We start from the raw sequence: 14,819 nt of genomic DNA, 5'->3' as shown, positions 1-14,819 counted from the left end.
ACAGCTTTTTACTTTACCATTAGCGACATATAACGAAATCCCACGTCAAAGTCATCTGGTGCATCCTTATTTGCTTTTCCCATACAAATATTATTTTATTGGGTAGTTATAAGAATTTATTGCCTATTGCATAAAACACTCCCCATAGAACAATAAGCGCTAGGGGAGCAGAGGTGCACGTGTGATGCCCTGTCGTGGCTTATTGAATACGCCATAGTACATCATAGCAGGAATTAATTGAAAAATTCCTGCCACACATTGTTTACGTTGGAAATTATACTCAGATGGAGATTAACAATTAAGATGAGCCACGGCCATCGATGTATATATGTGACGATTTTGCACCTAAACTGGACCAGCGCGAGTCGTACTCGCGACAGTGACGGTAACAAATCGGTTGGTAGATAAAAATATATAGGTTTAAAAATTATTTGTCAAGAATCAACATTTTTATCACCGTATAATCCGCAGCTTATGCTCGACCTTTTCTTCACTGTCCCAATAATCCGGGTCATGAGATACAGCCTGGTGATGGACGGACAGACAGACAAATAGTGTGCGTATGAATACGTGTTTGTTACAATATATCTTAATCTAATTTCAGGAATTCATTAACATTATTCCCACGATATCACACCCAAAAACACTTAACACGTGGTATTCCCGAAACGAGCCCCTAATTGATATTTTTTGTATCATCGTTAATGAGTAATTATTCTGCGGGCCAAATCGATTACTCCCTATTGTGCTTAATTGAAAACTGTCCGTTTATACCGGAAATGCATGCCACCCTTCATGAATTTGTGCTTTAGATATAGATTATGTAATGAATAAATGAGGGGTTTAATGAAATAATCGTTCTTAAACATCATTGTTTATTATTGCTTCTGCATGCAAACAAATAATTTTGAACTAAAAATACACAAATTTTGGATCACAAATATGTATGTATACGAGACGGGGGTCTTACATTAATACGACGTCGTTCATCACTTTAAAGTATCACTTATTTTTGTGAATAGAATACCATTCTGACTAATTTAGTTATTCTTCCCAAAATGACATGACCTTTTGAAATCTCTTTTTTGGGGTCTGTGTTTGGCTTATGGTGATTAAGGCGCGAATTAGCCTGGTGAAGTGCATTCGACAGCAGTCAATAAGGCATTATTAGAGTTACTCTAAACCATCAATCTTCTCAACTATTTCCTAAATTACCCCCAAATACCGTACAAATTAAACAAACAAAGTTTTACACTAATTAGGGTTTGCCTTCAAGGTATTTTACGGTGTAAGTAGCAGTCATTTAAATCGAAACAGAAATAGCGAGATTGACAGGGAACTAATTTCATACAAGCTTTTACTAGTTTTTAATTATTATCAGCCCTCCGAAACAATGACAAGGGTGATTATAAGTTTAGGAATAACTGGGACATTCCCGACTCAATGGGTAAACTCTAAAAATAATAATTTCTGAATGATTGTTTAATTATACTTTATCTATGTTGTGGCGCAACTTGACTTTCATATTGTTAGGTATAATGAATATAGCTGGTATATTTATGTTTCTGTAATTAACTATTAAGCTTAAGCGATAAGAAAGTTGAATATTGCAAAAGTTATATTTTATTCTTTAAGGTTTTAAAACCATGACATATTTTAAAGGTAAGAAGTTGTCATCAAAACTTTAAATTCGTGTTTTTTGAAAAAAAAAAACGGCATGAGCCAGATTTCAAATATTGAAATCTGAAATGTTGGAAGTGTGAAGTGAAGTGTAAAGAAGTGGGAAGTCTATGAGCTGGTACCATTAAAACTGTATTGCTTAACATATACACAAACAATCAGATTTTGGGGTCACCACACAGTCACGAAAGCTTGGATAAATCACTTTGACATTCTACACATCTTTGTTTTAACTTCAGATTAACTTTTTATTTATAGTTTACTTTTTAACTGCGTAAATTGACTTAAATCGTCAATAAACGTCTTCGGAACACGTGTGTATTATTTACTGTTTAGTTAATCCTACGAAAGGCAGCTAAACTTATTGGTACAGATGTATTTTAAGAGCGGTGGTACGTTGAAAAATTGCAGGCGCTTTTGTCGCTATAGTTATAGTTTTAAACAAATTGTCACCTTTATATAGATCGTCATACGGATTATAGACCGTTTTTTTTTTCAGATTTTGATAATGTGTAAAAAAAATGAGCAAAAAGTTGTTTTATTAAGGTTATATTGAGAAGTCGTTTTTAAAATCTTAGTAGATACTGAAATAACATAGAGAGCTTGAATTAATTACATATTCGAAGGCACAAATGAATGAGGAAGTGTAATAAATTACCGTAGAATGTCGCGAACGCACACGAAATAATAAAAGGACCATTTCTTGATTTTGTTTTGTTTCGCGATTCCATCATAGTTGGGTTACAAAACACGTAAATCTGTATCCGGTGCTATCGACTAGAACGCGAACTCTTGTACTATCAATGAGTCATTTGGGAGACAATTGATTGCTATGCTTTTAAACTCTGAGGCATTTGTACTTGTCATTGACATTGAAGTTATGGATGGTTGGATACAAATTGTGAAATATTTGATACGCTTGACTGTTTAGTAATCATGTGTATGACTCTACATTTTTGCTAAAGATGTTGTCACATCTAGATTACTATTGAAAAGACTTGAAGACTTAAGTTACCTCTAGAGAGAATGCATCAAATGTATGAAAATTATATTTTGGCCCGTGAAGTCACGTGACTTAGATCTGTCACCTGTCATTAGAGCGTTATCTAATAACGATAACCTTTGTTGAAATATCTCTTGGCTCTGGGTGCTGAACTATATGTTCTAGTAAATTCAGGTTTTTGAAACCTGAGTAAGCCAGTCATAAACACAGCCAGGATTCGCTCAGAAAAATAAGCTAAAAATTACGTGATTACGCCATTGAGTTTGTAAAACATAATTACATATACCTCGATTTTTTTCTCCAGAATTCAAATATCACTAATCACCAGTACGTACTATGCACCAACAAGTATTCGAGTATTCTTGAACTAAAAATTCTACAACCCTATTACTGAGAACAAAAGACTAGGGGTGCGACTGAATGAACCCTCGTAATCCCCACATACAAAAAGGGGTCATTGTGCATTAATGAGCTTTTTTAATATGATCTCTAGTGTGATAAACAAGGATGTTTTGGGTTGCATACTGATAAAGTTATAAAAAACTAAGCATGCTGTCCTTGAATACCTATTCAGTATGAATAGTCAAAAGGGGTGTGTTGGGTGTAGTTGCAAAAATAAGTTTAAGGGATCTTTTTAAGCAATTTGAAGACAGTTTTTTGTCTTGTGGATAGACCCTCAAAGGAAGTAAAAACAAAGACCGACCTTTTACTATTCCGCTCTCGTAGTTTCCTTCAAAAAACCCTTAAATGTAAGCCACTCGATGCGCATGCGCTGCGGGTGACAGCTGCGCGCGCACGTGGCTTCAGGAAGTCGCGACACGCAATCCTGCGCACTATTGTATTGGATTTGCGCCTTTTACCCCCTATTTATCCTTTACCAAGCGTACAATATACTTTTCGTTAATTAACCAGATCCGAACTCGTTTAGGTTCAAACTGACATTATTTTCTTGCATATAGAACTCTAGCGGTAAATATTTCTCGAATAGCATTTTTTTATCAAATTAGGTACCTCTATTGAAAATAGATGATTACGCTTTTTGATTTCAATACGAAGAATAGCCGTATTGTGGTATTGATAATGAGGCATCTACAAAGGGCATAGAAAACGGGTGCGATTGTTAATTGGATTATTTGATCATCAATTTGTTTGATCAAACTCTTGGTCCATACACCTAGCAACAAAAACTCAATGGAAGCTACTGACGTGATCTGAATAACAGAAGAATAAGAAGCTCTAATTGATGACCATTCAGAACACATTTTTTTTGTATTAGTGCAATTAGCCATTATTTTTGAGTTGAATTACATGCCTCACTGAAGGAAAAATGTAAAGTCTCAATTCATAAATAAAAAACATTAAGGTGGCCAGAAGCTCGCAAATGGCAACAAAATCTAATTAAATATTAAAATCCCTATCTAGAACACGTAGGTATGCTTATATAGCTCCTAATGCAAGATGAAATAAAACTGTTTCGGTGCACAATTGGAGTCGAATAAAAGGAATCTATATTTGCACTCTCTCGTATCTTGGAGTTTTTGAAAGGGAAGGGTGCCACCCTCGTTACGTGCAGTTATTTTCTGTATTTATAGGGCGTTGCTAATTATAATGAACGTGCGGGTTAGGTTTTGAAGGATGCCTGCGGTGAAGGTCCTTTTGAGCGACAAATTAGGGTTTTAGACAATATATTAGTTGCAGTTGTATATGTATATCTACTCAGAGTTACGATCTTGAAGATCATATATTATGAAGTGATTGCTGAATCAGAGAGATCTTAGATATAAATATTTCATACAATTTTAATTCATTTTAGTCTTATCGCTCTCCTTAAAAATGTAGAGTTACTAATAAGATTTTAACGGACCAAATTACACAACAAACTGTAAATTAACTGGCAATTCATTAAAGCTGCTCAAGAGGACGTCTCAAAACTTTTTGTTCCACGAGGTAGCGGGCGAGCCAATAAACAAAAGAAGTTCAGACCCAAACCCCATAGGTGGCCGGCCTGCAGCTACGCACACACAAGCACCCCACACGCGCTCCCCACCACCCGGTCAAGTCGCAACTTGCACAGGCTGTACGTTTTGTTGCCCTCCTCATTCGTCCGCGGACCGTCGTCGCGAGCGTGCGTGTCGCTCGTTACAAACAGTTAAGTGAACGAGTGTTGTGCTTATGAACAATCAAGATGGTGCGTAGCTTGTCGCAGTGGACGAAGACCCTCAGCTTCCCAGCGAGGTTGTCTCCTAACAGGACGTCGAAGGAGAGCGTCGGCAATGGCCCTTCCTCGCCAGGAGTGTCGCCGACTCCCAGCGCCTCATCGCTCCCCCAGAGCTCGGATAAAACCATAACACCCATTCCCATCACGGAGATCAGCCAAATTGTAAGTCTTCCATTTTAATTGGAACAAGTCCCTTCGTTGCTATTTCTTAGATGAGGGGACATTGCAGTTGCAGCTGCAACACAAGTATGCGCTTTGAATGTCAAGTAGTTTATTATGCACGAAACTTACAGTTCGCTATTTCACGGAAATGTAGCTCTAACTTTACTTTACGAATACTAAATTGATAGAAGAATTTTATAAATTACAAATACATATACAAAATAGTGTGTGCCATCATTATATTTGCGATTAATATTATTTGATAGGCTTATCCTTGAAAGCTCTATTTATTCAGCAATCATTCACGCTTCAGATGTTTTCTAGGACTGCCAAGTGCCATGAGATAACGTCCTTGAAATAGTCACTGACATTGTTACCTTAGTTTGAAGACAATAAGATTATAACCCCGATTTTATTACGCGATGACAATATGGTCTGGTGATGACACAGATATGTAACAATACTTATGAAACTGCATATTAGTGGTAAATTGCTCTTACACGTTTGTTTACAAATAACAACGTGAATGCCTAACAGTGCTCTACCTAAATAAGGTTTGCAACCGTTACCTAGCTTTCCCATAACCAATGTACCTATACGTGGATGAAATTTGAACCGCATTTTATGGCACACCTTACCATATTAGAGAGTCATTAAGTACAACAGTATTACTAAAAGGAAGTGTATCAAAACCCATATTCATTTCCGACGGGGCACGTGTTTTGGACGTGCACATTACTCGTTATGTTGTGGGGCACGTACGAGCCGCAGTGTGGGAACGTTCGTTGGATGCCGAAGTTAGCGATGGTGTATGAAAATTAATGTTTGTGGTCGGCGGGGGCCGGTACGCGCGCTCTGTGCACCGTTATGTCCCCCTTGCACTCACCTTGGCAAGGCCGCGACGAGATGCGAGTTTTTTGCGAAGCATGAAAGCATGACTTTCACCTTTTAATATGCCTTTCTAAACTGAAGTCTTTGATTCAGGTCTTAGGTCTTAAGTGTATACTATAAGTACTGAATAGTGTTATGTTTTGGTAGTGTCGACAACTTGTACGGGTCACTGTGTGTCAGCATTTAAACATTGTAGCTAAGTATTCTTGGTACCGTTAATGGAAAGCCTCAAGAGAGTTTATTTAACTTCCTTAGGATTGCTATTAACTGGCCTAGATGTTGCCAGGGTCTAAAATCAATCTTTGTGCTGTTATTTTACTGTCGTGTTTATAATATGTTCGAGTTAGTACATTTTTATCTTAAATGGCGTATAAGTTATCAATGTAACTGACGAATGTAGGTCATTTGTAGCATAAAAATCAAGCCCAAGGTAGATTATAAAGCCTTATCAATCATGATGTCTGATTAAGGCAGATTGTTATCCATTTGATCTATTCTTCCTTATCATATTGCATCCTCAGCAGCCCTTACGTAAACACAATTGTATGGAAATCGGACATTGTATTGTAAATTACATAATTTATATCACCCGTATTTCATGTAGTCTTTCCACATTGCAAATACCAAGCTAATTATTACGAACCATTTGCTTTCTAAAAAGTGAATTTTATTTTCATGGATAAGATGATTACAAATACTTTTTTGCTTACGAAATATTTTAAATTTAAAACACGTCCTTTAAAAAAGTAGAGATTTTATTTTTCGTTAGCAAATGCGTAACTCACTATCAGAACGATAATATTTTAACATAGATATGTTATCAAGGCTATAAAATGTTACGCAAAAGTAGCGGCTAATAGGATGTTATGCAAAATATGCCTAATACCAAGTAAAGAATGCGAATTAATCTGCTTTACATAATCTTATGCACAAAAGTAGAGTTTCAGGGTCGAAAAAATACCAACTAGTTATGAAAGCAGACACCGTTTGATATAATTCGATACAAGCAGAGGCCATCATTACAAAAAAAAATCGCTGACTATTTTACTCGATAAATGCACATGAAGAATTACTTTTAAATTTTCCTAAAAAAGCAGTCTTTGAAAAAAAAACGTCTTCCACATTTTAATCCTTGTACCGCGGGGCGTTTTACAAACATTCAAGCCATACACACAACGACACCCAGACTCAGGACAAGCGTTAGTGGGTCACGCAAATACTTGTCCAACGCGGGGATCGAACCCGCTACACGGTGCGCTCACAGTGGGTTTGGTGTGATGGCCTCAACAACTCGGCTATCCGTGAACTCTGCCTCATGAAATGCAGACTTGATAAAAAAAATACAAGCTCTATTTCTATACATTAATTATCATGGCGTAACATAAGTGTTACGTGTCTACTACAATTTCATTTAGGCATCACTAAGTTATACCAGTAAAAAATCTTTGCGAAACAATTCAATTCAATAATTAGTTTTGACAAAACAATGCATCGTCATGAATTGTCATCCCTTTTATTTGATTAGTCAGATAATATGGATTACTTTAAAAAAGTAATTCAATTATTTCGTCATTTTCATTTAAATAACTCTGGTTTTATCTTTTGTTGACTGCTGAAGTTTACACGATATCTTTCCTTTTTTGAAAAGACTACACACTCTACACTAGAAACTTGTTTTTTCTTGTGATTTCCCGATATTGTGTTCAAAGCTCACCTTGCCATCAAATTTTCTACCTTAATTGAAAACAAACTACATACTTGCTTTTACCCATCGTACTTTCTGCCCAGTTGTGTTTGCGGTAGACTTATTATTTATGCTGGTCCATTTAGCAGAGACAATAAAACTGATTTACAGTTCATTTCTAAATACTATAGTTGTAAATCTCATTTTGTTACGCTAACATGAAATAAACTGTTTCTTTAATCATTTTCTACAAATTTTATCGTAGCACGTGACATGAAATACGCGTATTTTATGTTTTAATAAAAACTGGCCTACTGAGTCTTGTAGATTTTTTAATATTCCGGTTTAAAAGAAAACTGGCCACAAAGATTCTCACTGAAGAGGTACATAATATTTTTCTCCCATCTTTTAAGATCTATATACAAAGCCTTAAGGTTTCTATTGAGAAAATATGATTGGCATTTTTAGGCATGTGAGTATCAAATATTTTGTAAACATTTTAGTAATCGCTAAGAGTGACACATTGACACAAAAAAATAATAAAAATACTTGTCATCAAAATTATATTTTAGATTACTTTGGGAGAGAGACAATACGCAATAAAATCTTTGTCCTGTTTCCAATAACACCGAGTCAAACTCATATGACCCACGCATTTTAAAAACTACTCGCAATAAAAAATCATCGTAAAATGAATTGATGGCTTTCTTTTGCAGCCATTTTGGATTTATAGCAAGCTTTGTGAAGCGTTCCTAATTTAGTCATGTTGTTTATTAAATTTAAATCCGCTTTGGTAATTTTGAGAACAATTTATAACCGAACAATAAGCTGTAAACTAAATACTTATATTTTGTATAGATTTTGCACGGCATGGATGGCTAAATATTTTCTGACAACTATTATAAGCTCTGTATTCACTCGGCTGTGTATAGTCTTATAAATTATTTATACAATTAGAAAAGTAATACATACGTGTCTAATTAAGAAAACAATATTGGCATATCATGTTTTAAGTTCCTGATTCGTCACTCGTCTAACCTACTACGTACAATGAATTCACACATACTATGTTCTATCGGTTCTTTGTAATATACATAGTTGCAGACAATTATCTTACGCTAAAAAAAGCTTTTAAACTCATTTGTTTTGTCCCTAAAGTTGCTTCATAAATTAAATAGATTTGAAGGTACAAATATAAAAAGACTATAGGCGCATAAATATCTTAAAATACCGTGAGGGTACTAATTTTATTAGCAGTGTAGTAATATAAGTATGCGTTTAGTGCAATTTCGGAGAATGGAACGCGGATTGCAGTTGATTACGCACAGGCGGCTCTTGTTCGGCCAGGATTTTACACATTCCTTCCCCGCTTGTGGTTTTTAATACTTTTAAAGTGTTGCAATAAGTATTCGGAGTAATAAATGTTCTTTTTTAATACTTTCAATCTTTAATGTTATATTAATGAGATAGTTTCATCATTTGCTGTTATATTATATTAGGATGTGTCCTTATTGTGGAACTAATTGGGTGATAGATATTATTTCCTTACTCAGCAAAAACTTTTTTATTCTTTGGCTAGTTGTTTCTCAAAGGGAATCATTGATGCACACAATCCAATCAATTTGTATGTTATTCATAAATCAACCAACCTTTAATATCTTGTAATGGTATGATGATATTAACACGCGCAAACTAATGGAATACACAGCCCTTGCCCTTTTGATTGGAAACTACAACAAGTATACATATACAAAAATTGATTCCATAGCTATTGTTATATTCAATGTATAACCAATTGGCACAATTGTATGTATTTTCATCATTTTAGTTGATCTAATTACTTATATCCTTATTACACTCTTACCAAACGATACTACAATATTACAATCTATTAAAACACTAACCAACATATGACATAAGTGCCGATATAATATTTTATTATGTTTTAAAGTGCAAGCGGCCATATTTATTAGGTATTTTATTGTGTCGGTGGCGGAACGAACATCTGCGTGTCAAATTCCTGTGTGCCATGTGCAGGCTTGGGAAGCGAACCGTGCACATGCGGAAAAAAAACTCAGCTACTTTGTCCGTTTCAAAATCGAACGTTCGAGGACTGAGTCGTTTGTGACAGTTGTTTGAAATGAGAATACTTGTTGCTAACCTCAAAATATAATAACCGACTTCTTTTTGAAAGTAATACCCACAAACAATTGCGATACATGGTATACGAATAGGTACTCTATTATACTTTTTTATAGCTTCAAGTATAATTGTGTAATGTTCAACAAAACATATAGAATTTACCCCTTATCTTGTATTTTTTATTTATTTAAGTAACTGAAGGACATGATAACATTTTCCTGTTCAATAATAGCTGATTACAATATTTCCTACTGCATTTAAAAACTATACGAAAAAAAGGTTGAATATTGAATGGTAACCATAGATAAAGGAAGAGGGTGTTTTTGTAGCGTCAGGTGGTTTCAATACGAAACCCGATAGTTTCGTACAAAGGACGCAAATAATAAAGATTTCAACGGACTTCTTTTCTTTAGTATCCTTCTACCAATCATTATGCTTTATAATAGTTACTAAAGGTTTTAGTGGGCTGATTCGCTGTCTCGATAGCCATATATTTTTTCAGTGACGATTTTTCTCTATATATATACCTGAACTTCATCATCATCAGAATAATCCATTGTTGGTAGAGATACCCAGGTCTCCCTTTGTTTATGCCTATCTCCTGTCTCTTGCGTTGAACTGAAATGATGATACATTGATCACTGTTTATAAATAAGTAACTTGCATTGTCAGCATAGATCACCAAATGGGAGGTAGAAAATCCAGCTGTTTACCAACTTAAGCCAATAGACATTAGCATTTTGACTATCTTTATCTACTTGTCATCGCTTGAGTTGACAACCCAGTATAATATGTATGCTGATCTTAAGCGATAACTACCCATGTTTAATTAATAATTGTATACATGTTTCTCCAACATAATCTTTACTAATTAAGCATCATAACATGACATAGTTATGTAGCCAAGCATGCGTGTATGCACGCATATCAGAAGTACATATCGGTTGAGGCGTGCTTTATTAAACGGGGGGAAGAGTAATGTAAGTGGGCCGTAGTACAGTATGTTCCAAGCACACCCCTTGAACAACGATGGCATAGTAACACGAGATAATGTGTAAATATTTTTAGTTTATCCAATCAGCTGTCATCATGTCAAATGGTGAAGTAAACATCGTTTATATTAAATCCTCTTTTTTCTTAAATCGCATCCCTAGCTCCTTGATCAATGATCGTTCTATTTTTGAATGAAGCCTTTGATATTCATTCATTGATACAAGAGTGACATTTACAGGCATACGCAATATGCCATACTTGGAAGATGAATGATAGCTCTTCATCTCAACAGATTCAGCAAAACCAATGTAGTACGGTATCGAATATCATTCAAAGGATATGACATGCGATATCCGAGATATGGGTTGTAATCGCTATGTACATATTGATATCAATTGACTTCGGGATGAGGATTGCGGATGTGTAAAAAGCGGACTGATAAAATAACGTTTCCGGTGAAAAGTAAAAAAAAAACTTGAGGGAGACAGGCAAAGGAGTTATAAAATTTGTCGATATTTTTTTCGTAAAGACAAATTTTAATAAGTTTTATAAAGTTATACTATTTAATAAGCCATAAAACAGTACTTAATGTGTAATCGAACACCTAACGAAAGCTTAAGCATAAGTACTTACTAATAAACATAACTTTCATAAACATATAGTATAAAAAATTAAGACCGGTGAGTGCTCGAAATTCAAAATTCCAGGACAGCACCTGCCCCCGCGCAGATGTTCGGATACATTAACAAAACATCGAATTGTATGAAAATTTCGGGATCTCGAATGCGTGCGCAGGAACAGCTGTTGAAGGCTACCAAAAAAACTTTACCTGTCCCGAGAGGAATTATCGAGTGTAATGGAGGTCGATCAGCTGATACGACATATGGCAGGCTTTTTATTCAATAAATACCCGAATTCTGTGGGCTTGTTTCTGATTATTTACAGCCGACACACGACCATCGTTTATATTAGACTTTATTCGTCATTTGTTTTTTGCCTTTATGTTTTTGTAGTAATTAAAAATGTTTTCTAAACTTTGAATAAAGATCTTTCAAAAACTTTTTTATAAACATCCCAATATTATCAAAGAAGGTCACTACTTAAAGGTTTATTTATAAACTATCTAAACAAAGGGCCCTTCAAACGGGGACGTCTGTTTTCTGTCTAGAACACGAATGTTTATTGCTACATGTCCATTGGGAGTAGTTTCGCTTCCCTACACTGAAGCAACCTTTGATAGTGTGGGGATCAACTGTTTTATTTAGTCCCCTCACTACTTACTCGATTAGTTTGAATGTTTAAGAAATTAGAATGAATGGTCTCTTATTATAGTAAGTGGAGTTTTTTGTAGCTACACGACGTTTTCGTGTTTTCTGTATTCTGTAGCCAATTATAGCTGAAAATACTTAATTAAGATTGATTTAATGGCGTGCATGTATAACTTCTCAAGATACAATTAGAATGGGAATATTTCGTCTCTTGATGAAGACCTGCTATTCACTATTGACTACACTCAATACAATGACATCTTCGGTGAAGATTTAATATCCAGTAACTCAATAGAAATTATAGCTACTAACAATGTCCTATTCAAATCAGTAGTCTTTTGTTATCCTATTAGAATAACTCATGAGAAAATACCTTATTAATAGCAATCTCTTTTGGATAATAAGCTTAAGCTTTGATCTGCCAATCATTCAAATATTTAAAAAGTAACGACTTAAAGAACAGATTAACCAACCTTACAACAATTAGATATAATATGTGTGTATGATTACAATCGATTTTCGAACGTTTTTCAAAACTGAACGCATCAATTACAGGTTGTCGGGTTTGCCATACGATAGTCATAATTATACGTATTGTATGAATGGGTTTCAAAAGGATTCGTTTGATTAAGGGGTTTAGTTTAAAATTGGACTTTGTGGAATCTTAAATTCTATATTTAGTTTTTTTAACTTTTGAACAATTTTAATGGTATTTCAAATTCTTAAAATGATGAATGTAAAATATTAAAGCATTAAAGCCTACAATTTAAAAAAAGTCGATCTGATATAATTAACCTTCCGCTTTTTTAGTAATTTGTCTTTAAATAAATCGTTGTCCAAGAAAGAAAAGGACAGTAGTGTATATATTAGTCAAAAATAATGCTGTTGTCCCCAATAAGAATATTTACAGCCCCTATAATAAGGCCAAACCCATACAGCCTGATAATTAAAACAAATTAGCCTACCAAATGTTATCTAAGATCTAAATTATTTTGACATCACGGAAGCTTTTCATTCTCACAATTTATCAGATGGTCAATCCTATTACGGTTGCATGTCGAGAATACTTATCGCGTTTTAACTTAATGAAAACGAAGTTCAGTGAGTATTTACTAAAATTATATTTGGTGGTGGTTGTAAATTTTCATTAGAGGGTTTATTGTAGGTACCTTTGTAAGGATTAACAGTTGGTTAAACAGAACGTTGAATGGAGCTTTTCTATAAAATATACATACAGATTAGTGCAAAGCACATAGAAGCGCATCGGAACTATTATCTAGCTCTCTTAATTAGTAAAATCGACACTCAATTGACCGGATGCGGCCATATTTAAACTCTGATCGCGGTCCCAATAATCCAACCGCACTTGATTTCCGGTGGCCTTCGCTGTTTGCGCAACTTATTATGAGACTTATCACTTATGTAAAGAGCTTAAATTCGAATGTTTCAATTTGAGAAGTTGACAGACTTATGTATGTATTTTATTCCGTGGGAGAATTTTTGAACCGTAAAAGTACGGAACAAATTTAACAAGTCAGATAGAATTGAATACTTGACGAATTCTATAGTATCGTTAAAATGTACATAATGTATGTCCTAATTTAGTTTGGTAATACTTTGATAATTGGACCGCTTGGAGTAATTGGCTTTGATGTGATTTCACGGTCAGGTTAACAAGAATGTGGTATTAACGACATACATGCTAATGTGGGCTAATATCTGGTTGGAACATCTTTAAAGAGACTGCACCTTAGTTTTTTTTCAATGGCCGTTTATAACTCAACACTGAATAATAGTCCATTCACTTGGGGAGATTTTTATTTTTATTTTATAGTTTCTGAGTTGAGGATTTCCATAAAAAGCTCACGCAATATATACTTCACTTTAAGTTTCCTGACCTGTATGTTCACCTAAAAAAACTTGTTTAAAAAATGTAAAACGTCTAGTTCTACAAAAATCTGAATATACATTAGTCATGACAAAAATCAAGTTGTACAAGATTGCACGGTCGGTGTTTAGTCATCGTTTTGTAATGCGCGCACGCACCTCGACTCTTAATTTATTAGACCTATATGGTCGTAAGGACCTGAATCCGAAATTCTCGGCGCGAATCCGATCGTCTTTATCGATTCTTGGGACGAAAAGCGGTTCCTATGTCTTGTCGAATGCAAATCAACTGTGTTATTGAACTTTGTGCAAGAATATTCGGTGTCTTGGATCGGAGTATGTTTTGTTTTGTGTGATATTTTATTAGTTAAATTGCATGAATACAGAGAACAATCTTTGCTACTGTTTGTCACGAACCAGTCAATATTTCTTTGCTTTCTTCTTGAAAATGACCATTACGCGATTAATGGCAGGCAATTACATCCGTAATATTTTTAAAACTATCAGTTGACGCTCGTGGTCCGGTTCGTTCACATTAATAGCAAGAATTAAATTAAATTATAGAGAACATATAAAATTGTCCGAATTTTTAGCAAATGGCAACCCCGGATAATCGTGTCGATTAAATACTTTTTATTGTTTCGTCGCGTTCCCACGGACGGTGCACGCGAAGGCGACTGTATTTTTTCATCGCATCCGCGCCTCAGGCTTAATTCTGAAGGAGCCAAACTGCTTTCATTTGAATCTCGTTTGATTGTTGGTTGCTGAGGCAGCTGGGCACTATCATTAGTGTATATTAACTGTGGTTTTGGTGCGTAAGCGCATTTTGACGTGTGTAAGTAGCGTGATTTATTATTAGGTAAGTGCCTTTCTGTGCATCTTCAAATCTTT

The 14,819-nt window shown here is 34.9% G+C and overlaps 2 protein-coding genes across 5 annotated transcripts in view; one reads left to right on the top strand and one right to left on the bottom strand.

Moving 5' to 3' along the window:
* LOC113508820 (probable DNA replication complex GINS protein PSF2) overlaps positions 1–14,819 on the bottom strand; it is a 62,097-nt gene that overhangs the window by 26,829 nt on the left and 20,449 nt on the right. The gene's annotated exons all lie outside the window — the stretch shown is intronic.
* The window catches only part of LOC113508819 (TNF receptor-associated factor 4), a 74,324-nt gene that overhangs the window by 41,397 nt on the left and 18,108 nt on the right, over positions 1–14,819 (top strand). Inside the window, exon 1 of one of the 4 annotated variants that reach the window (XM_026891949.1) lies at positions 4,499–5,063. The exons of 2 other annotated variants lie outside the window; for them this stretch is intronic. In XM_026891949.1, the coding sequence (XP_026747750.1) occupies positions 4,869–5,063 (195 nt within the window). In that variant the 5' untranslated portion in view covers positions 4,499–4,868. Of the gene's footprint in view, positions 1–4,498; positions 5,064–12,827; positions 14,788–14,819 lie in introns of those variants that run through there. One more of the 4 variants, XM_026891955.1, reaches the window with a different exon arrangement.

Source organism: Trichoplusia ni, chromosome 3, assembly GCF_003590095.1.
Source record: "Trichoplusia ni isolate ovarian cell line Hi5 chromosome 3, tn1, whole genome shotgun sequence".
Classification (NCBI taxonomy): domain Eukaryota; kingdom Metazoa; phylum Arthropoda; class Insecta; order Lepidoptera; family Noctuidae; genus Trichoplusia; species Trichoplusia ni.
The sequence above is the reverse complement of the archived record's forward strand: the minus strand, read 5'-3'. Positions and strand labels throughout refer to the sequence as shown.